Source organism: Thalassophryne amazonica, chromosome 12 (assembly GCF_902500255.1).
Source record: "Thalassophryne amazonica chromosome 12, fThaAma1.1, whole genome shotgun sequence".
Taxonomy (NCBI): domain Eukaryota; kingdom Metazoa; phylum Chordata; class Actinopteri; order Batrachoidiformes; family Batrachoididae; genus Thalassophryne; species Thalassophryne amazonica.
Window position 1 is genome coordinate 68,875,034 of NC_047114.1, and position 23,295 is coordinate 68,898,328.

General features: G+C 40.9%; 1 protein-coding gene across 1 annotated transcript in view; it reads left to right on the forward strand.

The window, feature by feature from the left end:
* LOC117521267 (collagen alpha-5(IV) chain-like) overlaps positions 1-23,295 on the forward strand; it is a 43,434-nt gene that overhangs the window by 7,394 nt on the left and 12,745 nt on the right. The window contains exons 6-35 of the mRNA XM_034182595.1: positions 2,338-2,415; positions 2,760-2,813; positions 3,252-3,317; positions 3,747-3,791; positions 3,938-3,991; positions 4,078-4,119; positions 6,265-6,349; positions 7,191-7,364; positions 8,229-8,318; positions 9,227-9,316; positions 9,429-9,499; positions 9,584-9,772; positions 10,040-10,211; positions 10,361-10,450; positions 10,549-10,656; positions 11,157-11,251; positions 11,843-11,993; positions 12,709-12,822; positions 12,995-13,159; positions 16,937-17,023; positions 18,903-19,037; positions 19,198-19,296; positions 19,377-19,475; positions 19,736-19,875; positions 20,032-20,158; positions 20,273-20,353; positions 20,662-20,760; positions 20,904-20,951; positions 21,237-21,419; positions 21,619-21,749. Of these exons, the coding sequence (XP_034038486.1) occupies positions 2,338-2,415; positions 2,760-2,813; positions 3,252-3,317; positions 3,747-3,791; positions 3,938-3,991; positions 4,078-4,119; positions 6,265-6,349; positions 7,191-7,364; positions 8,229-8,318; positions 9,227-9,316; positions 9,429-9,499; positions 9,584-9,772; positions 10,040-10,211; positions 10,361-10,450; positions 10,549-10,656; positions 11,157-11,251; positions 11,843-11,993; positions 12,709-12,822; positions 12,995-13,159; positions 16,937-17,023; positions 18,903-19,037; positions 19,198-19,296; positions 19,377-19,475; positions 19,736-19,875; positions 20,032-20,158; positions 20,273-20,353; positions 20,662-20,760; positions 20,904-20,951; positions 21,237-21,419; positions 21,619-21,749 (3,162 nt within the window). The remainder of the gene's footprint in view (positions 1-2,337; positions 2,416-2,759; positions 2,814-3,251; positions 3,318-3,746; positions 3,792-3,937; positions 3,992-4,077; positions 4,120-6,264; positions 6,350-7,190; positions 7,365-8,228; positions 8,319-9,226; positions 9,317-9,428; positions 9,500-9,583; positions 9,773-10,039; positions 10,212-10,360; positions 10,451-10,548; positions 10,657-11,156; positions 11,252-11,842; positions 11,994-12,708; positions 12,823-12,994; positions 13,160-16,936; positions 17,024-18,902; positions 19,038-19,197; positions 19,297-19,376; positions 19,476-19,735; positions 19,876-20,031; positions 20,159-20,272; positions 20,354-20,661; positions 20,761-20,903; positions 20,952-21,236; positions 21,420-21,618; positions 21,750-23,295) is intronic.

The following is a 23,295-nucleotide window of genomic DNA, read 5'->3' on the forward strand; positions in this document are numbered from 1 at the left end:
TGGCGCTGTGTCAGGAAGAGCATCCGGTGTAAAACTTGTCCCAAATCAACATGCAGATCCACCTTGGATTTGCTGCATTGACCAGTACCGGCCCTAACTATTTTGGCGCCCTAGGCAAGATTTTTAATGGTTTTGGAGTTTTTAAGTGTTATTGTGGTTCATGTTGGTTTTACAGTGTTGTTGATTTGTTATGTTTTGCAGTTCAGTTGGTTTAGTCAGTTTGGTTGAGTGTCATGTTGTTAATACCATAAGTGTATAGTGTTAGTATATTTGACTAGTTTAGTATAAGAACAGTGAAAGTTGACTATTTTTTTCTTAATTTTTTTTTTCCTTATGTGAATGAGATTTCAGACCGTATAATATTGGGGTAACGGTGGCAAAATATGAAACCATTTCACATTTGGATATATTACTCCGCGCCCTGACCAGTGTTCTGATGAGATGTCATTCCTGTCGACAGGCCAGCAATCCGTGCAACTGTGCATGCATGCGCAATATTGTCAGGACGCGAAACTGTCGATTTATGTGACGAGACACACAATTTGACAGAACACCGGCCACGTGCGCTGCTACGCACATGTCATACTGGCTCTGTTAGCTGAGAGTGAGAGAAAGACATGTACCGACGAGGCAATGAAATGGGTGAATTTAAGCTACCATACAAAAGTATTGATGTGGATTCTGACACAGAATTACCGTTTTACATTTGATGGATTTTCACATTTGATGGATTACTCCGCGCCCTGACCGCTGTTGGAGTGACGCTGCCTTGATGGTAAGCCTCACCGACCGAATTACCTACAGAAAAATAAACCATGGAAGTGATGGAATTGGAATAGAATGGGAATAAGCCCCTTGTGTCTGATGATTTGCAGACGTTCATGCTGTTATACAGTTGCAAATATGTTTTACCTGGTAAAACTCCTTTTTACCGGATCCGCTAATGCGTCACCGGTAAAGCTCAATTTGCGACTGTATAACCAGCATGTATGTCTGTAAATCAGACACAACAGGGTTATTCCCTAAACGTTCACCAGATGGGCTTTTCAATATTAAATTCAAATGTCCACAAAATCCACAATCCGGATCAGATCCAGATCAAACTTTTTCAGGCAACAGTGCATGCCAGTCTGCACCTCACTTTCAAATAACCACTAACCACTTTGTCACCACCCCTGCACCAGAAAGTGCAACAATCCACCTATATGCTGTGATGTGATATCTTTCAGCTGTCCCCGTTTTTTGTACTGGGTCCAGTCGGGTCTGTTTTAGACCAGATTCACTTCCTGATGCATCTCCAGTTTCACCTGCAGAAATAGCAGCACTGGATGCATGTAACTAATTTTCCCCTTTTATATTATAAATTCCTTCTAAATCCCTTTTAAATGACAAATTCTAGGTGAAATAGCAAAGTAGCTGAATCCTGTTCTTTTGCTCATAGTCATTCTGTCCAATAAATGGTGAGGAATTAATGGATGAGAACTCATGTTGATGGTCACAACATCCAACGGATGAAAGTAGTCATCTGATAGGTCGCACCTATTAAGTTTAGCAGCTGTTAAGTTTAACAAATGCTCAGAATATAGAATTTAACCATTTCTAAGTGTTTCTATTTTTCAGGGTGATTCTCCGTTGTCAGTGATTTCCACACCAGGTTTACCGGGACTTCCTGGGACAGATGGACAGCCGGTAGTTATACTTTATAACAATAAACTTTTATGCAGCATTATCTACAACAGTTAAATACATTTTCCCTCCCACTGCAAAAAGCATAATATGATAAGATTCTTTTTTTAAAGATTCAATATGTAGAGAAATACATGCTTTTATTTCAGGGAGTCCCAGGCTTACCTGGAGAGCCCGGCTTACCAGGAGATCCGGGACCACGGGGGCCTGTTGTGAGTGGTATTAATTAGAGTTTTTCACGTACAATAAAAAATGATGGTACACTGCATTATACTGCATTCTTTATCAACAGGGGTTTCCTGGCCATCAAGGTGCTCCAGGATCAAAGGTGATGCTTTGGTAACATAAATGTAACATAGCTGTTTTGTATGTGAAGATCCACTTGTATGAATGGAAAAAAAAAGAAAAAAGTTTTTTATTTGTTTGGTGTTTGTTTGTTTCCTTGCTTGTTTGTTTTAACACAAGTATCTGTCCTGATTCATTCTACAGGGTCAAGGAGGCAGCAGTGGGATTCCTGGACCTCATGGACTAAAGGTTGCCTCTTTGTTCTGCTAAAGTTACATATCATTTGAAAAAATGGTGTTACACTTATCATCTATTATCTGCTTATATGCATTTATTGTATTAATGTTGCTTCCTTTTGTATGATAGGGGAAAGCAGGACCAACAGGCCCACCTGGGCCGCCCGGTCGTATTAAAGAGTTTGTCTCTGGCAGCTTTGAGTTTAAGGTACAGTAGACCAGTGGTCCCCAATCTTTTTAACTCTTGAAGTCCCACTACTTGCCTTACTTATATACAAGAAAGGCTGAGAAGGTCCTGATAGGGCACATTTCAGCATTTCATACTGTCTAACCATACTAACCATAACTCCAACACTCCCCACCCCCTGCATCACCCCAAATTTTGTGATACAGTCACAAAACTGTAATACATTTCGTGTTGATATCACAAACTTGGCGTGAGATCATGGAATCCACTATGCGTAAGGTCGGATTGCTCATTTGCCATCCTGATAGAAAACTAACAGTTATGGTATCAAGGAACAATAGTAAAGCCTGTTTTGTTTTGTTCAGGGTGAAAAAGGAGACAAAGGAGATGTAGGAGAAAAAGGATGCAAGGGTGAGCCAGTAAGTGTTGATCTGTCAGCAGTACGTTATCATGAACCACCTTTGCAAAGTTTTAAACGTCCTTTTTGTAACTTCAAACAATTTTACAGTGTTAAACTGACACTGCACTGAGTGTATATGGTCCTTTCAAATGAGGGTTGAATTAACAATTCCCGTGTTAAATCAGCTTTGTGATTATTCAGATTAAATATATTAAGCTGCTTTAACACCGCAGTACCGCTGACGAGGATACGGCAAAGCACTACACTAGGTCATGACTGTTGAGTTAACATTGTTTTTTTTAATGGAACCATTTGCAATTACTGTATCATTAATGTAACACTTTTTAAATTTAATTTAACCTTTACTTAAATTTTAAAATACTTTAATTTTTTTCTGCACATGTGGTAGTCATTCTTTACTAGTTTGATTACTGTCCATGCTTCAATCTTCTCCTAGGGAGAACCTAGTTATGGTGACTTCATTAAAGGAGCAAAGGGTGACAAAGGATTGGAAGGTCCAGAGGTAATACACCTTCTCTTTGATCCTACGTTACTGATGAAGCATTTCAATTAAATACATTATTAAAATGCATATTTGCTGTTACTGAACTGTTGAACCAGCCACTTCTTACAAAACTGTTTTTAAAACACTGAAATTGCTGTTGAACATCTTTCCTCAGCAGTTTGGCTACAGGCAAAGAAAAATTTGGAACACCAGAGGGCACTAATGCAGCATTTAACCATTCATAGCTTGCTAATTGTATTAAAATGTAGAGGAAAAAGAACAAAAAATTATATGTCATGTCTGTGTGTCTATCTATCTGCTTTTGGAACCATCTAATAATCTGATCTATAAACTGTTGATAATGTAAACTGGACCTTCTTTAAATTAGGCTAATTGATTGCTTTGGAATTATTGATTGTCCCAGTGTCCTCCTTCATATTCTTTCAGGGAAGGCCGGGGAAGGACGGAGAACCTGGGCAACCTGGAATTGTGGTACTGTGCACCAGCATGTATAGGCAGCATGCAGAGCAATATGTTTATTTTTTCCCCCTGAAACAGTAATGAAATAAATACTAATTTTGCAGACTGTGTCTATGCTTAACATGTTAGTATGACACTTTTTCAATGTTTATCTGCAGGGAAGCCCTGGTCCCACAGGTGACCCAGGACATCCAGGAACACCCAGTGGACAGGTCAGTGATCTGAAGAGACCACAAAATACTCAACTACCTTTTTTACAGAGATGGCATAATTTATGCCATTGTGTATTCTTCTACAGGGTGAAAAGGGAAACAGGGGTCCTCCTGGTCCACGTGAAGATGTGAGATTTGTCACTTTTATCTAGTTTTTCACCCTGTCCTCTGCAGTATCAAAAACTTCATTGATGTCATCCACAAAAAGATTCATGCAAATCTCTTCTGCTGCACCTCTATCTGATTGAATTTTACATTTATATATCATACATGAATTCTCAAATATCTGTCAGGCAAAAGTTCTGTTTTTAAGTTAGTGAAAGGTTATGCCCCTTATTATTTTGATTAAGTTGTTGAACCTTATGTGCCAGTATGTGTTCTACAGTCTTCAGATACTGGTCTGTTTTGTGTTCCTGTGGAAAAGAAACAATTGACAAGTTACAGTGTCTGTACTCATAGGGTGCCAAATTTATGGAACATCCTACTAGCTGAGATTACACAAGCAAACTCTATGAAATTTGCTTTTCTCTCTTTATATAGCACCCCTCGAGCACATATGTCATTTTGGAATTACCTTTCATTGCTATGCTGATGATACTCAGTTATACATGCCGACTGCTGGTAATGTCATCCACATAAAATCCTTTGAAGATTATCTTGCATCGGTGAAAAGCTGGATGTCTAGCAATTTCCTACTTTTAAACTCTGATAAGACAGAAATGATGGTTCTTGGTCCAGTGAGACATCGGCATCAATTTGACCAGCTAACGCTTAACCTAGGCTTGTGTGTCATACATCACACTGACAAAGTGAGGAACCCTGGGGTAATTTTTGATCCTATGTTGTCCTTTGACCTTTACATTAGAGATACAGTATTACAAGGACTGCTTTTTTCCCATCTGTGAAATATAGCGAAGATTCGTCCCATCCTGTCTATGGCTGATGCTGAGACCCTGATTCATGCGTTTGTCTCTTCTAGATTGGACTACTGCAATGTTCTATTTTCTGGTTTACCACAGTCCAGCATTAGGGGTCTCCAATTGTTTCAAAATGCTGCTGCCAGACTTTTGACAGGAACCAAAAAGTTTGACCGCATTACAACCATTTTGGCATCTTTTTACTGGCTTCCTATCCCTGTGAGATCAGATTTTAAGGTTCTGTTCTTAACCTATAAAATTATTCACAAACTAGCACCTCCCTACTTAAACCATACGTACCGGTCCGGGCTCTGCGTTCTCAGGGTGCAGGATGACTTTGTGTTCCTAGGGTGAATAAAAAGTCTGCAGGTCAGAGAGCTTTCTCTTATCATGCACCGACTTTGTGGAATGATTTCTCTATAGTCGGATTCTGTGGACATTTTCAAGTCCAGACTTAAGACGCACTTATTTTCCCTTTGGTATGGCTAGCATAGGGCGTAGTATGTTACAATGTTTTTATAACAGCTTCAACTTCATCTAAAGTCTGGGTCTTTTAGTGAAGCTTAGGGCTAGTGGCCGGCAATCACCTTAGTATTTCTTCTGTTTTTCTTGTTGCTTAATGCTGACAAATTATACCGTATTTGTTGTCTTTCTGATGCCTGATTCTGTTTGTTTTCTCTGTTTGAGGTACAGCTCCATCCAGAAATGGATGTCTTCTTCTGCACCAGCATGGACTCCCAAAATTTCCTGTATATTTGCGTTGGCAATTGTGTCAGTGGCATGGCCCAGGCAGAGAGTCACAGTCTGGTCTGCTTGAGGTTTCCTCCTCAAATCATCAGAGGGAGTTTTTCCTTACCACTGTTGCCTGTGTGCTTGCTCTAGGGATTGGTAAGGTTAGACCTTACTTGTGTGAAACGGCAACTTTGTTGTGATTTGGCGCTATATAAATTAAATAAATTGAATTAAATTGCAATTGAATTTGTGTCTGGTTTTTAAAGTGCTTTATAAATAAATTAGATTTTATTTGATGAAATGCTAAATGCTATGATTGTAGAAAGCATTCAGTAGGTCAAATAAAGGGCATTATCTCATAATATTGGACATTTAGCAAGACCGCTCTTCAAGCAAAAGAAATATCTTATTCGTGGCTTTCTTATTTTGTGGTCATCATAGTATTTCTTTGTTTTATTATAGACATAAGACATGCCAAATGAATTCCAGGAATATTTTAATACAGTGTAGCTTTTATTCAAGTTAGACTGATTGAGCTATTTAAATACCTATTTTTGTATATATTAGTCATCTCAATATATTTCTTAATCTGTCACTCACTGGTCCATGTGGTTTAATTGTCAGATTGTTGGGCCTGTAATTGGACATCTCAAAGGATATCGTGGAGATCCTGGTCCTCCAGGTGCTCCTGGGATTCCAGGACATCAAGGTAGGTGGAGAGAATTTTAATTGATAATCACAGACAAAGACATTGAAGTTGGAATCAGTGTCTGCCACAACTGCAGGGTTATGAACTTTGCTTGTATAAAAGCTGCATTTTTCATAACTGAAATTGGGCTTTCTGCAGCAGGATAGGTCAGGTCTAGCAGATTGCAGTGGTGAAGGACTTTTCTGCCTGAACCACACCCCAAATACATTTTGGGTCCTAAATGACAACCACCCAGACAGAAAACCAAAAAAAAGAGCCATCTGTCCACTGCAGCCGGGTGAAACATGGGCTTCCCCTTGGCTGAATTATGGCAAGGGAAATACACCACATATCACAGGTCTCATTCCCTCACAATGCAAGTGATACTAAGTCATTCTAGTGGTACAGAAAGTTCTTGCAAAGGGACATAGTAGTTGCCTTAGCCGACTAGCTTGTGTCCAAGTCTCACAAGCTGATATAAACCACTAAGACCATACAGAGCTGGACCATCATTCTCCTAGAAAGGTATCAGCATCACCAAACACCTCTATCAATGTTATGACTCCATAAGCTCTTCCCAGGTGTCTCTCGATGTCAAAGGTTCATAGACATGAAGTCACTGATGTAATGAAAAAACAATGAATCTGCAAGATTGTGCTACAGCAGAAAGTAGTAAATCATACTTCTTTTTTGTTGCCAGGTGTTATGGGATTTCCTGGACAAGATGGACTTCCAGGTTTGTAGTTATCTCCTGTACCTATCCATACTTTGTTATGAAAACCTTTTGTTGGATTTACAATGCTTTTTTTCTTTTTTCAATAATTATTGGTCAGTCTTGAACATATTTGCATTCTTTATGCAGGCCATAGAGCTTCTGGGACGACAGCTTTATATGGTCCACCAGGGTTTCCAGGTTCTAAAGGTGACCCGGGGGAGCCAGGCGTTTTTTATGTAGGACTACCAGGAGTAGATGGCAATCCTGGTGAACAAGGACCTCAAGGTGATCAGGGACCACCTGGACCTCCTGAGGACAGAAGTATGAGTCAACATTATTCCTTTAAAATAGTTGATTTGTCTCAATACATTGTGCGACTGCAACAGCTATCCAATTGATTAGAGCATCTTGCTCAACGTGATAGGAATTGGGCTACCAATATGTAGACCTGTGTTCAATTTCCAGTCACACTGCCTAGCTGTGTTGCTGGAGAAGACACTTCATCTGCATTATCCCAGTCCATTCAGCTATGAATGGGTAGCAGCTTTGGCTGGGGAAGTAACCTGTAATGGACTAGCATCCCATTTATGTTGAGTTGCAATCTCTGATCTACTTCACGTTTTGATGTCTAAGGGATAAGGACCAGTGGGCCTGTATAGGATTTAATGAAATGAGAACCACAGTGATGGAAAAGAGCTGTTTGACTTTTGATATTTACGCAATCATTTAAAATAATGCAATTCATAAATGTGTTTATCTCATTTGTTGACTGTTGACTCCTCCTGGAATCATCAGAAAGAGGTGCACGGAGACATCTAATGACTGCAGATACATAATAATTAGTCAAACAAATTTATAAGGAAGAACAAAAACATGGAACATGCCTTCAGTCCATTCAGTATTAAGTAAGGCTGCACACACATTAGGGACTGAAATTGGTGATTTTATTGACTCTGTCTCTTGAAGAGAGGCTGATCTCACTCTGTGCTATTTCTGCTAAAGACATGAGCCAGTACTGAATTGAATGAAACAAACCAAATGGAAAAGTTACAGGGAGGGAAAGCTAAAATATTTTTATGCTGGTGTCAAGATTAAATGGTGCTATAAAGGCTAAAATACTAGTAACACACTTAATGTAGTTTGAGCAGTTAGTCATCTTAATGAATTTGTTGGTGTTGCTTGTAGGTAACAGAATTACCAAAGGTGTTCCAGGAATGAAAGGAGTGAAGGGTATCCCTGGTTTTCCTGGGTATGATGGGAACTACGGAATGAAAGGTGAGAAATTAATTGTTATTTTTGGATGGATGGTTATGGCTTAATTAGTGCTACATTAGCTAGGCATTTCCAAAATAAAAATAACACCTTGTCTTTTGTGCTGTTATGTGTTGTTGCAATGCATTTAATGAAATACCAAGCCTTTAGCAACACTGTTAAACAGAACACTCCATTTTAATACAATAATTAAGTTAATGTAACTCAAACTTTGAAAAAAATGATAGTCACCCATTTCCATTAATTAAACTAACTCAAAAATGAATTGTTGTCATAACTCAGTTCCTTTAAGTGCATTTAAAGTTTTGGGGCATTTACGTGTTGGTGATATATTCCCAGTGCATTCCATTCACTTATTTTAATTGAGTTTATGTAATGGAAGCCAGCAGGTATCGCTGTGCATATGTAGTTTTTAAACCTCACTCCCAACACCTCAAAAGAATTATCTTGTCACAAGACCAGAGCCCTGGGTTTTAGCCTTCTGGTTAGAGAGTCCGACTTCCATGCCGGAGATCATGGGTTTGCATCCCGAGGGGAGCGAATGGGCAGAGTCATAACACAACGCAAAGTCAACAAGTAAACCAAAGAATGAGTAAAAAAAAATCAAATCCAAAATGTAATGCAAATTTTTTAGGCAGAAATCTGTCACTTTTTACTGAAAAACATAAACTACATTTACATAAGTTTAATTAACTATAAACTGTTAAGTTACTAAAACTTTAACAATTAAATTTTTGAAAATTATTTTTATTTAAGTTAACAAACTCAGATGGTTTAAGGCAACTGGTTTCCTCAAATGGTTTGACTTCAACTAACTCTGAGTTTTACAGTGAACAGTAACACAAGTCAGGTCAATGGTTTGGTTTGTCCCTAAAATGAAGCAAAAATATCCTTGTGTTTATTCTCCACAGGAGAAAAAGGGGAGCCCTGTTATGAGTGTTACGGAATGGGTTCGGAATTACCAGGACCGAGAGGGCCACCGGGGCTTCCTGGAATCCCTGGTAAAACCAAACTCCATACACAACATACATAAGACAAACTGCTTCCAAGTGTTTCATATATCCACTTTCAAATATGGAGTGAAGACACCCTGCATATATTCCTGTCATTCAGGTTTTAATCAAGGTCCTGGTGCCAAAGGTGAGCCAGGTTTCCCAGGACCTAAAGGGTTACCTGGAATACACGTAAGGAAAGATGTTTGAAAAAGCGTTAATTTTCTGTTTTCTTCATTTTAAAAAATAATTTTACAACATCCATCTGTCCCAAAGGGTCCACTTGGTGAAACAGGATTTCGGGGCCTCCCTGGAGCAAAAGGAGACTCATATTCCTACCACACCCCAGGGGTGAAGGGACAGAAAGGAGAGCCGGGTCAGCCTGGCAGGCCTGGTGTGGATGGCCAACCTGGGCGCCCTGGGCAGCCCGGTCGCAAAGGTGATCAAGGCCGTCAGGGAGATGGGGTAAGAAAGTTTTGATAGACTTAAACTTGAAACTGTGTTTTCTTTTCTATATCATGATTTAATTGCTTTAAAGTTCTTGAATTCTTGTTTTTTTGCAGAACATTCTTAATTTTCTTTCTGCTCTTGGGACTCTCACTCACTCATTGCCACTTGCATAACCTTCTGCCTCTGTGTTCTTGACATCTTCCTTTTTCCAAATATCTTCATCTCTAGTTCCTGTTGGTTAATTAATTTATCATTAAGCAGATGTTTCTGTTCATGATACAGTATCCATATCCAGGTGTGGTGGGAGATCATGGATTCAAAGGTCTACAAGGAATTCCAGGCAGACCCGGTCCAATTGGCCATCCAGGAGTTGCGGGATATGGCCTAGTCGGACCCCCGGGAGATAAAGGAGATGTTGGGGTGCCTGGATTACCAGGACAACCAGGAATTCCAGGTGCGAAACAGTTACTAGTCTAATATATATATAGATATATAGATATATATATACACACACACACACACACACACACACACACACACACACACACACACACACACACATACATATATAAGTCCTGTCTTCTCTTTCTCCTGTTTCGGTAGGTCAGAAAGGGGAGCCTAGCCACATCCATACTGAAGGATTTCCTGGACCACCTGGATTTAAAGGTCCCCCTGGTCCACATGGAAGGCCAGGTAATTTCCATATGGCTGTATCCTGGATACATGGATGGATGTTATAGGACTACCTTACAGGAGATCTAACTCTCTTGTATATTCTGACAAATGACCAGGCAATCAAGGAGCTCCAGGAGTTCCAGGAAGACCAGGCTTTCCAGGACAGAAAGGAGAAAAGGGTTATGTGTCATACCCTGGTGAGCCAGGACTCCCAGGAGAGAAAGGTACTCTATAGTCAGTCTTATTAGAGCTCAGAAATGAGCTATGTTACATGAAAATAATTTCCTTTAAGTCTTGGTTAAGTTGTACACATATATTCAACAAAAAAAAAAAAAAAAGGTTTGTGGTTTTTAATGTTTTTATTCTTGTTTTGCTTGTCTGAAAAGTATCATTACTTCTTCAAGCATTTCCCTTGTAAAACTTAAGTCATTTATCAAAAGAAATGTAGTAGCATTAAGACTAAAGGACAAAAACAACAGATAGATACTGTGAGCGCACCAAATTGCATTGCACAAGTGTGACGGGCAAATTAGAGAAGTTCTGATTTCTCAGCTGTATCAACGGCATCAACTTCACTTCTCCTTTGCAAATTGTATTCAAATAATTTCTTAAATCTTTTCTCATTTTTTAATATTCCCCATCAAATAGAGATGTCATAACAATTATGCATTGTATCAACATTGCTGCCGTGTATCTGTGTGTGTGCGTGGGTACATGTTTGTAGGTAAAAAGGGGCAGCCAGGGCTTCCAGGCACCTCTAGCAGAGGCATGCCTGGGCGACCAGGTCCACCAGGAGCTCCTGGTCCTCAAGGACTGAAGGTCAGAACCACAAAGAAAATACATTTTATATCAGTCAGTTAAAACTTTGTAAATGAAACTGTAGAAATATCTGTTCTATTTTTGGGTTTGATCACCATTTAAAAGCATTTGAAAACTAGAAGTCAACACTTGACAGAAATAATTAATGATCAGTAATCAGTAGACAAAAGTATGTAAAAGATACGGTCTGAAAGAAATTGGCAGTTTACGCCTGGCATGGCACTCACATCAACATTAGAATTTAATGTGCTTTTCCTCCTTTTACATGCACCATTTACAACAAATTTAATTAAGCACTCTTAGTTTTAAAGTATTACTGCTCTTAGTTTTAAAGTATTACTGCTCAATGACATCTACTATACTTAGGTTTTAATGCCCAACACTACTGCTTGTAAAGCTGAGTGCTGAACATGCTGGAAAATTTAAAACAGGTGTGTTTGTTAAAAGGTTTCTGTATTTAGGGAAGTTCATCTACATTACCTGAATTTACTGTACAAAATGGAAGGATTGTAGAAATCAGCTCCATCAGTAATCCGTAATCTCCTCCGTAACAACATAAAATATGCAAAAATGGATATTTGTGATTGTCAGGGTGATGGTGGCTCTGGATACCCTGGAACTGATGGCCTTCCAGGGATTCCGGGAGATGGTGGAGCTCAGGGACCTGTAGGAGATCCTGGTCCCCCTGGCCAACCTGGTATACCAGGGCTACCAGGCAATCTGGGGTTTGCAGGAGAAAAAGGTATACAAAACAAGCAAGACTGTAGACCAATAAATGTAGTACTCGGACTTTTCTGTCCTGCATGTCCTTCATATTTTTCTATTCCACCTACACCTGTTTGGATCAGTCAAGTTCATTCAACCAATCAAGGGCTGAAAACAGATGATTCGCTAATCGGGTATGGGTAGTGAAGCCCAATGTTTGGGTTGTACTGCACATACACGATTGCTAGTGTTGGGCATGTTACTTTAAAAAGCTAATTACATAGTTACCTTGTTACTTCTCCCAAAAAGTAGCTGAGTTAGTAACTGAGTTACAGCATGATAAAAGTAATTAGTTACTAAGGAAAGTAACAATTGCATTATTATTATTTTTTTTTTAAATGTTCAAATATGTCAGTGAATTTGGATCCCCCTGCATTTTAACTCACCACATTTTATTATCAGTATCAGTAACGGTGTTGTAACAATGGCAACAGTAGTTAGTTAGGTTAGCCATTACTGAAAAAATATTTTTAACTGCGTTATTCCCATAGGTATAGGGAGGCTGACTGCCTCCCTATACCTGGCTGTCTATCTATACCCAACTACGTATCCATACTAGATGGAATATGGCTAATATGCCGGTCAGGCAGTCCTGAGCACTTGGATTTTTTTTTTTTCTTTGATTAGTTCAGTGAAACAGAGAAAAGCAAACACCCAGCACCAATGGGTTAAGTCATCTTATCTTTATATAGGGAGTAAAGGTTCTGTGGGAGCTCCAGGACTACCTGGTGATAAAGATTCATGCAAAGGTGGTCCACCTGGACCAATGGGACCACCAGGACCAGAAGGGCATCAAGGACATCCAGGTCATTGTATCAACTCATTCTCCTTCATTCTATTTCATTTATTTGTAGTCTGCTGGATGTTGCAACATTCTGGACCAGTGCAGACCTTGGTCCTGACATGACAGGTCCTTTCATAACTCCCTCAGCTGTTCAGCTCATGTTTTTATGTCCTATCTTCTTCATTATCTTCTAGGACCAAATGGCCATCCTGGTGAGAAGGGGAATCAAGGTTCACCGGGATTTGGTTGGCCTGGCCCACCTGGTGAGCCTGGTCTCCCTGGAGTGTCCTTGCCTGGTTTACAAGGGTTTCCGGGACAAAAAGGGTCTCAGGGACAGAATGGTGTACCTGGGTTACCAGGTATGGTATTTCAAATCAGCACTCTTAGCTTCATAGTGAAGTAGAGTGGAAAACGATTTTATTTCACCAAAACAGATCAAATCCAGGCTTGCATCTCAGCTGTACATTCTGGCAAATTATAGCTAAACTTCCAAGTCTTCTTTTTAAGAAAATCCTCCTCTATACAACTTCATCATGAAGCTGGATAACTGGTGACAAAAAATGCAAAGTTTGCACTGTGCACAATTTCTGCAATCCCAGCCATATAAGCCTATAATGTCTTCTGGGTTGTCTGGGTGTCTTGGTGGTTTTCCTCACGCTTCTCCTTCTTGCACAGTCGTAATTGATGTCAATAAAGTCCAAAATATATCCAGGGGCAGTTTTACCACCAGAGAGCTTCATCCACAACTACCACAAAAGACTCCAAGCTGATGTTAAAGGGGGCAATACACAGTATTAAGAACAGGGCAATGTAAACTTTTGATCAGGGCCATTTGGTTAGTTTCTGTTGTCATTATGATTCTAAAAGAGTAAACAGTTGTTTGGCTTCACCCAACCACTGAGTGGGAAAAAAATTGTGTTATTCATATTATAGAAGCTTGAATCTTCGACTGCACTGGGTTGCTTGATGCGAGAACGTTTCGCTTCAAATCGCAGAAGCTTCCTCAGCTAAAATTCTTGCTCTGGTGGTCTGACTTCTGTCTTGAGTCTTGTAGAGAAGAATAATCAAGAAGTCACAAAAGCTGGAGTTTTAAACCTAAGCAGACCCCTCCTACCGAGAGGCAGACTGCTATAGGCTAGTGACTAAACAATAGCTCTAATTAGCACCTATTGTGCTCTAGTTAGCACTCTCCTAACGACAGGGCAGCTGTCCCTCCTAATGATGGGACGGACCCTGATGGCTCTCTTGACGACTCTGCTGATGATGTGAATGACTCATTACCATGAACAAAAGACTGAAACTGCTTTGACCTGAGTACCCCATTGTAAACAGGGGATAAAGCGTGTCTCAGACCCCCTCCCTGGTTAAGGCTGGGTTTCAAACGTTTCACAAAGAATGCCTCCTTGACCCCTCTCTCAAACCATTTCTTCTCTCTGGCTAATATTTTAACTTCCTTGTCCTCAAACGTGTGGTTAGTGTTGTGGCTGGTGTGCCTGGCTGGCTTTTGTTTGTCTTTTGTTTCTGTCTTTTGGTTTTCCTTCCAGGTGGTGCGCATTTGGGACTGAGTGGCTGTGTGGCTGAGTTACCAGGACCTCACCCTGATCACCTGAGGCTGATCAGGTGCGGCTCATCAGGACTCACAGCTGTGGTGCATCTACACGGATTGGAACATGGTGGCATTTAAGTCTGGAGTACACAGTGTGTATTTGCCAGAGACTCGACCTTGTGACCAGACGGGTGAGATCGTCATCTCGAGAGCCATCTCATCATCAGTGGATGCAGAGAACGTCCAGGTTTGATGCATGGTCTGTGAAAGAGGAGGGGGTGAGGTCTCACGCTCGTCAGCACACTTCCTGAGGTACGTTAGGTTTTGTGACTAACATTTGTACAGTCAGTAAATGTGGTGTCCCTCACACCTTATTGTATTGAGCTGTTATGTTAGTCGTTTTAATCAGCTTCCACAGCAGTTGAGTTATGTGAACTGGCTGTTCCATGCCTGCAGGGAGGGAAGCTGATTAGTAATTAAGCCAGGAAGTGTTTGCTGTTTGTACACCTTTGAGCGGTCTCTCTGTGTGTGGAGTGTGAACTCACATGATGATTTCTTCTTTCACAGACTCGGTTTGTCGCGGCCTCCTGGGGGGTGTCGGCGGGGTCCTTGGGTCCGAACTGTTTCTGGCTCTGGACTGTTTGTGCAGCTGGGAGTGCACCGTAAATACCACCTCGCAGACCGCGCACTTATTTGTTGTATTATCACATCACTGTTATGTTTATTAAACTCTGTTATCCTTTGTACCGTGCTCTGCTTATTTTATACTGGGTCCTTCAAACGCTGGTCGGTTCTCCGGGCTGCGTCCGACACATAACAGTTAGTGTCTTTAAGGTGGAGATGAACTGCAGACTGAGGTCCACTGGTGCCCTCTCTGCAGTGCTGGTATAGCCTTTTGTGTAAAGGTTGCTTAGTCTCACCTATGTAGTGTTCCTGACATCTGATAGAATACACTACATTGCTCTGTTTGTAACTAGGGATCCTGTCCTTAGGGTGAACTAATTTCTGTCTCAAAGTGTTGACCGGTTTAAAGTAAACTGGGATTTTGTGCTGTCTGAAGATCCTCTGTAGTTTTTCCCCTACTCCTGCTAAATAAGGGAGAGACACTCTTCTTCTTGTCTCCATCTCCTGTCTATCTGGTCTCTTTGTTCTCTGGGACTTCTGCACTTTGTCCAGGGACCATCATGGGTACCCACATACTGTGAGGGCTTTCCGGACAAGTTGTTGTTCTTTAGCCCTTCCCTCTGCAGTTGTGGGCACCTGTAGGGCTCTGTGTTGAAGCGTCCTGATCACCCCGAGCTTGTGTTCAAGGGGGTGGTTTGAGCCAAAGAGCAGATATTGGTCAGTGTGAGTTGATTTTCTGTAAACCCCTGTCTGGAGCTGCCTGTTCTCTCCAATCGTAACATCACAGTCCAAGAAGGCTAAATGGTTGTTTCTGGCATCCTCACGTGTGAACTGGATATTGGCGTCCACCGAGTTGATGTGTTCTGTAAAGTCTTCAACTTCCTGGTTAGGTTTAAAACTCCAGCTTTTGTGACTTCTTGATTATTCTTCTCTACAAGAGTCAAGACAGAAGTCAGACCACCAGAGCAAGAATTTTAGCTGAGGAAGCTTCTGCGATTTGAAGCGAAAAGTCCTCGCGTCAAGCAACCCAGTCCAGTCGAAGATTCAAGCTTCTATACTATGGAAACCACCTGGACAACTGAGAGCCTACACAAAAATATTCATATTCTCTGAAAAATGGCCAAAAACTAAAAATTCTGCCAGGGTATGAAAACTTTTTAGCACGACTGTATGTGGCCATGAGATAGACTGGCGGCCTGTCCAGGGTGTACCCCTCCTCTCACTCATTGGCTCTCCCTAGTATAGGGTCCAGACCTCCACGACCCTTAACAGAAATAAGTGGGTTTACAAAATGGATGGTTCTGTATATTAAAAGCCAAGGGGCCTCTGTTTATGTGTATATGTGTGTGCATGTGTATGGCTTTGATCACGGAAAAACTGGAGAGAGCTGACATTTGCTGTTTGGTATGCTTATGTATTTTGGGTCAACGATAAATGGCACCAAAATGGAAAGTTGATATGACTAATATTTTTGGAAAAATTAGAGGTATTAGGCAACAACAATGAACAATGGACATTAATATCACCATTAATCAGTCCTTGGTAACCAGACAAACTCTGAACAAAGGAAATACCACAACCTTGCCAGTTATAAAACATATCAACTGAAGATGCCAAATAAAAATTACAATGATTCACAAAACTTTATCATTTAAATTCCTGGACTTTCAGTTAAAATCATAGAAACTTTCCATAATTTATTACCACCCTTGAAAAATGTCAGCTACCTATTTTATGAACACTACCCAATCTAGAACCCGTGGATCCCCATGGTTTCTAGATTGGGTAGTGTTTACTTGTGTGTATTAGTTAATAATAATAATTACAACAAAAAAAAATCACAGTAACGTATGAGAGACAGTATTCATTTAGTAGCTGCATATTGTGAAATCTAAAAACATTTTTTTTTTTTAAAGAGGCTCTAATTCAGATCATGTTTCTAAAAGTGTCACTTCAAATTCTTCAGGACTGACAGGAGACCCTGGTCCACATGGGACACCAGGAAATGGCCCTGTTGGACCACCTGGATATATTGGACCACCAGGTCAAACAGGTAAAATTCCAAAACAGACATCCATTCTCAGAAGTAAAACATTACTGCTTTGACACAAATTTAACAAAAACTCTCAACATTCCAAATGATTTCCTTTTCCAGATGTACGAGGTCTGTTAGAAAAGTATCCGACCTTTTTATTTTTTGCAAAAACCTGATGGATTTGAATCACGTGTGCTTGCATGAGCCAACCTTGAACCTTCGTACGCATGCGTGAGTTTTTTCACGCCTGTCGATTGCGTCATTTGCTTGTAAGCAGCCTTTGTGTGAGGATGGGTGGAGTCTCGTCGTTTTTTCTTTGCAAGGAAATGGCGGAACGACTGGAGCAGTGCGACTGCATCAAATTTAGCCAGAAACTGGGCGACAGCCAGGTGGAAATCATTCGGATTATTCAGACGGCTTTCAGTGACGATCCTATGGGCATCACACAGATTAAGGAGTGGAACAACCGGTTTAAAGACGGCCGCACAACGGTGGAGAGTGAGCCATGCTCCAGTTGGCCATCAACATGCTGAAATGACCAGATCATTTCCAAAGCGAACGCTGTGGTGATGTGGGACCGTCTTGTGACTATCTGAAAATTGCGGAAGAGGTGGACATCAGCACTTTTTCAGCACATTCCACTGTGACAGTAGATTTTGCCATGAAAAGAGTTGCAGCAAAAATCATCAGCACAAAGCTGATGGCACAGCAAAAGCGCCACCGTGTTGGAAGTCTCACAGGACATGTTGGGACATGCCCAGCTCATCCACGATTTCTCGGATAGTCACATGACTGAAAAGCCACCGAAAGCCGTCTGAATCTTCCGATGGTGCAAGAACACGGTGGCGCTTTTGCTGCGCTATCACCTTTGTGCCGATGAATTTCGCTGCAACTCTTTTCATGGCAAAATCTACTGTCACAGTGGAATGTGCCGAAAAAGTGCTGATGTCCACCTCTTCCGCAATTTTCGGATAGTCACACGACGGTCCCACATCACCACAGCGTTCACTTTGGAAATTATCCGGTCATTTCAGCATGTTGATGGCCAACCAGAGCATGGCTCGCTCTCCACTGTTGTGCGGCTGTCTTTAAACCGGTTGTTCCACTCCTTAATCTGTGTGATGCCCATAGGATCGTCACTGAAAGCCGCCTGAATAATCCGAATGGTTTCCACCTGGCTGTCGCCCATTTTCTGGCTAAATTTGATGCAGTCGCGCTGCTCCAGTCGTTCCGCCATTTCCTTGCAAAGAAAAAACGACGAGAGACTCCACCCATCCTCACACAAAGGCTGCTTACAAGCAAATGACGCAATCGACAGGCGTGAAAAAACTCACGCATGCATACGAAGGTTCAAGGTTGGCTCATGCAAGCACACGTGATTCAAATCCATCAGGTTTTTGAAAAAAATAAAAAGGTCGGATACTTTTCTAACAGACCTCGTAAAACAGCTAAACGGTTTCTGCCACTGGTGGTGAATTGTTATCCCCCGCTGGCTGAAGTGCCAAAGAGGGATTATGTTGTGGCCATTTCCTTCTGTCTGTCTGTCTGTCCATATAAGTGCTCTGAAATCAACTTCTGACATTTTTAGGAGGAATTTCATGAAACGTGGTACAATTCCTTGTTATAGGTTGGGAATACACATATTATCATATTGTACAAGACTGTCACATTTTGGCAGAGTTATGGCCCTTGATTAACAAATCTGGACACTGCCAGTTTCATGAGTTGGTGTCTGCAGTATGGAATCCACTATCACATAGAACCTTGAAATGTTATCAGAATGTAGCAAGCATTTGTACCAAAGCAGCATTTGCCTCCGGGGGATATTGTGCTCTCAGGACACTTTTGTTGGACTTTTATGTGGGATTAGGATTGTGTTCATGTCCTTCATTTCCAGGTTCTCCTGGCATAAAGGGAGCCAAAGGTTACAGGGGAGACCCAGGCATAAGTGGTGACACAGGTCTGAGGGGTCCCCCAGGACCTTCTGCACCATCATCACTTATTGGTCCTCCAGGGGACCCTGGGAAACCTGGTAAGCACTGTTTTTTATGTTCTTTATACACATACAGACAGATGGAACGGTTTTGTATACAAAATGAAGATTTTAATTTTTTTTTCATCCCAATCTTTTGTGCAGTTTTTTGTGCTATTTTTAAGTTTAGAGGTAATGAGACCTAACTGTACTTTGTCAGGTTTGCCTGGACCAGATGGTCCTCCTGGATATGCTGGCGTAATTGGACCAAAGGGACTTAGAGGTGTTCAGGGAACACCAGGAGGTCCTGGACAAAGAGGTTTGACAAATTCTTTCTTGACAAATTGTTTCACCATTTCGTTCACAATCTGATTAGAAAAAAATTTAATGTGTGTCCAGGTCCACCTGGAGATCCAGGTATTGATGGACCTGTGTTCTCAAAAGGAGGTCAAGGACCTCCTGGAGATCCTGGTGACCCAGGACTCAGAGGGCCACCAGGTAAGAAGACCAAGGCTTTGGCTTCTTGCCAGCACATACTGTACAAGGTCTTCTTTCAGGCTCGTTCATACACGTAAACTCACATATAACATAACATACAGAATCCTTTTCATATCCAAAGACTAACTTTTTTTAGCATGTATGTATAAAAGTCACTCAATGGTTTTCGCTGTACTTTCTAATTAGTTGTTTTGGGGTTATTTACATGTTCTCTTTTTATAACTTTTTTATAATATTGTTTCTTGTTTAAAAATTCAAAGGACCAAAGGGTGTAAAGGGAGATCTGGGGTTCCCTGGTGGCCAGGGTCCAGATGGTGCTCCAGGTCAGTCTGGCTACAAAGGAGTTAAAGGTGAACCAAGTTATTATGGACATGGACCTCCGGGACCAAGAGGACAAAAGGTGTTAATAAATATTTTAGAATGTTTTGCCACATTTTGTAACTACTATACACTTTATGAGTCCATTACAACAATATCATGTACAAATATTAAGACTTTTTTATTAATTACAAATAATGATTTCTTCCTTTTCCTGTGTTCTTGTTCCCAATCTCAGGGTGAGCCGGGATTGAGCAACACTGATTTGATGAAGGGCCAGAAAGGGGAACCAGGCTTTGTTGGACACCCAGGTCTATTAGGGAATCGTGGAACCAAAGGAAACCAAGGACCACCTGGGCAAAATGGTTACTATCAGTCATTTGCTAATAATTAAAATGACAATATTTTTATTATTTTGAATTTTTCCTCTGATTTTGTTAACCTTGCTCTTGTATACCCACAACTCCATATTGTTTCAGGGTTACCTGGATATCAAGGTCCTAAAGGCTCAGATGGACCAAAAGGAAGGAAAGGAGCCCCAGGACCCAATGGACCTCCAGGCAAAGTCCACTGAATTGCTTGATAATCAATTCGTCTGATGCTGAACACTTATTTAAGACAAATATTAAGCAAACTGGTTTAAAAAAATTAACCCCTGTGTCACCCTTGTGTTCCACCTGCTATGATATGATTGCACCCAACAGAGATAGTGCATGTCCAAAGCAACTTAAAAAAAGTGCTGGCACTGAACAGTAGGATTCATGGACAAACACCCCTTTGTTATTCACTAATGAATAGATAACATTAAAATAATTGGCACCTCAAAGTTGAAGCATAATGTTTCTCTTTTCATTTTTTGTTGCCTCAGGTAAACCAGGTCTTCCAGGTATCACTGGTAATCCTGGTCCTAAAGGCAACAGGGGCTTAGATGGGATTCCGGGACCACCAGGACAGAAGGGGCAGACTAGTAAGACGAATCTTGAGTAATTTATTTATTCATAGTTTGTCATTTTTTTATCTGCTTTGTCTGGCCAAATCCATAGGCCTGTAGCTGCTTTCAAGTTATGCCAATACCCCAAAAACTTTGGTTAAAATCGCTCCTCTTTGCAGTCATCACAGGAGGGATGCTTGGTCCTCGGGGAAACAATGGTCGACCAGGTGAGTCCCAGATTTTAAAAAACATCATGGTTTTTCATTAAGCATCAGATTTCTACAAATAACTTTACCTCTGATTGCTTTATCTTGGGATATGCTTGGTAATTCATATTTTTTCATGTCATTTTTTTTTCATTTTTTTCAATGTTATCAAGTTTAATATCCATGATTGGAAAATTTATGTTGTAGTTTTACAATTGTGAAAAATTTCTAAGTAATCAACCAACTGTTGGATTTTCAGCACTTATTAATATTTGCTTTGATATCAGCGGACCTCTTCTTCTTCAGGACCTGTCGGAGACCCTGGTCCTCCTGGTTTGTCTCTCCCATCAAGTCCTGGATTAACGGGAGAGAGAGGACCTCCGGGTCCACCAGGGGCCCCTGGGCAGAAAGGACCACAAGGATTTGAAGGTGCATGCATTCCTGGGTCGAAAGGAGACCGCGGTTTGCCTGGAAAACCCGGTAGCATCGGTAAGGATGAAGTCTTTGGAGTCTATGCCCCCTACGACTCTCAGTACAGTGATACACAGTTACATTTCATATATTTTTGGTTCTTAGTAAAATATTTTAATCTCATCTTTTATCCACTTGGGCTGTTTCCTTGCACACTGGCACTACATAACTCAGTGTTATTGTACTAAAGTGGCTCTTTGAATGGTCCTACATTTAGGTTTGCCAGGTGTGCGTGGCCCTCCAGGTCCCAGTGTAATAGGATTAAAGGGAGACAGAGGAGACATTGGTCCCATAGGTCCTCCAGGGTACGCTGGACTCCCAGGAGATCCAGGTCCTCCAGGTCCTCCTGTAAGTCACCCAAGAAATGTAGTACCTTGCCATAAAACTGTTGCATTTGAAGGCATATTTTGAAGGATGTACATCATAGTTGCAGCACAAATACCCCTGGGTCAGGTTTTCTTTCCTTCCCTTATCTGTATATATCACTCTAGTATGAGTTGCATTTGGCTCATGCCATTAATATATACAACTTTAAAATTGCAGCAGCAATTTGCTGCTCCCATTTTCCCCCATAAATTAAGAAGTCGACACAAATAACTATTAGACAAACAATGACAGTGACAATAGCAGTGATGGTTACAGATGACGATGACAAAACAATGTCTGAACCAACAACACAGATGGCCACAAAGACAATGTGGTAACACAAACACAAATTATTGGCAAACAAACAGAACACAAGGGAAGATGGACATGTTTGTTCACGGAGGTGCTCATGATGTTAGCAGCAAAAATAAGAACGTGCCGAGTTTTCCATGCATTATGGTATTGAGTAAGCATGAGTTACATGAATGTACGTGTGCTTATTTGTGTGGAAAAGCTATGAATCTGCATGCACAGTATGGTAGGTGTGTAAAATTGTGAGTCATGAATGATTGTGAGAATTTGCATGTGGACCATGTTGCCCCAAACCTGCAGCCCTGCAGGTGCTAAGAGCCCAGCAGTGCAACATGGCAAAGTGACCCACCACAGTGGGGAATCAATATCTCGTGCTACCAGGAAACAAGTAACTATAGGCACCAACACCAAAGAAGCTGCACAAAGAGGTGAAGCACACATGTAAACCGCACCACCCTAGCAACAAGCCCAATCTCATCCCTGAGCCAGGTTTTATCACAAAATAAAAAATGCAGCTTGTTGTCAATGACATCTTAACCTAAAACAGGCTTAATCTGACAATAAATGCAGGAATGATAATTGTTATCAAACTTGCTGTTAATGCAGAAGTAGAGACAGAAAAGCAAAGATTGACTTTGGGTAGAGTTTCTTAATAATGTCTACTAATAATCACTATAGGGATGGAAAGAACATAAGTTGGTCCTTACTGTTGATAATGGACACCATCAGATAACCCATGCCCTGGTACATAAGGAAAAATAGAGCTTAGACAGGAAATGCAGGAGGTTCCCTGTTGGTGGAACATGTCAACATGTTTTGTGGAACTATGGACATGAAGGTTGACTGTTTTGTCTGGCCTTGCAGTGCAATTTGGTGCTCGGTAGGAAGAGCCTGTCTAGGCTTTATATCTGTGAACTTAGCTTGTTTGAGATGGTTTTCTTGTTCCCAAAACAACTTGCATTTGCCAAAGAACCTGTGAGACTGTGATTAAAGAATGCCATGAATACCAGCAGTTTCCTGAAACTTTCAACCCCTTTCCTTATTCTTGGAATTGGACCTGACACAATGACTTCATCTGGTACTTTTCTAGAATGTCCATGTATTGCAGGAAATCCTGTTTTTTAAACAGTTCGGATCCATAGACCTTGGTTTCTATATTTTCAATTTTTTCTTTTGGAAAATTTTGTTCACATGAAGCATTTTAGACCATAACTTA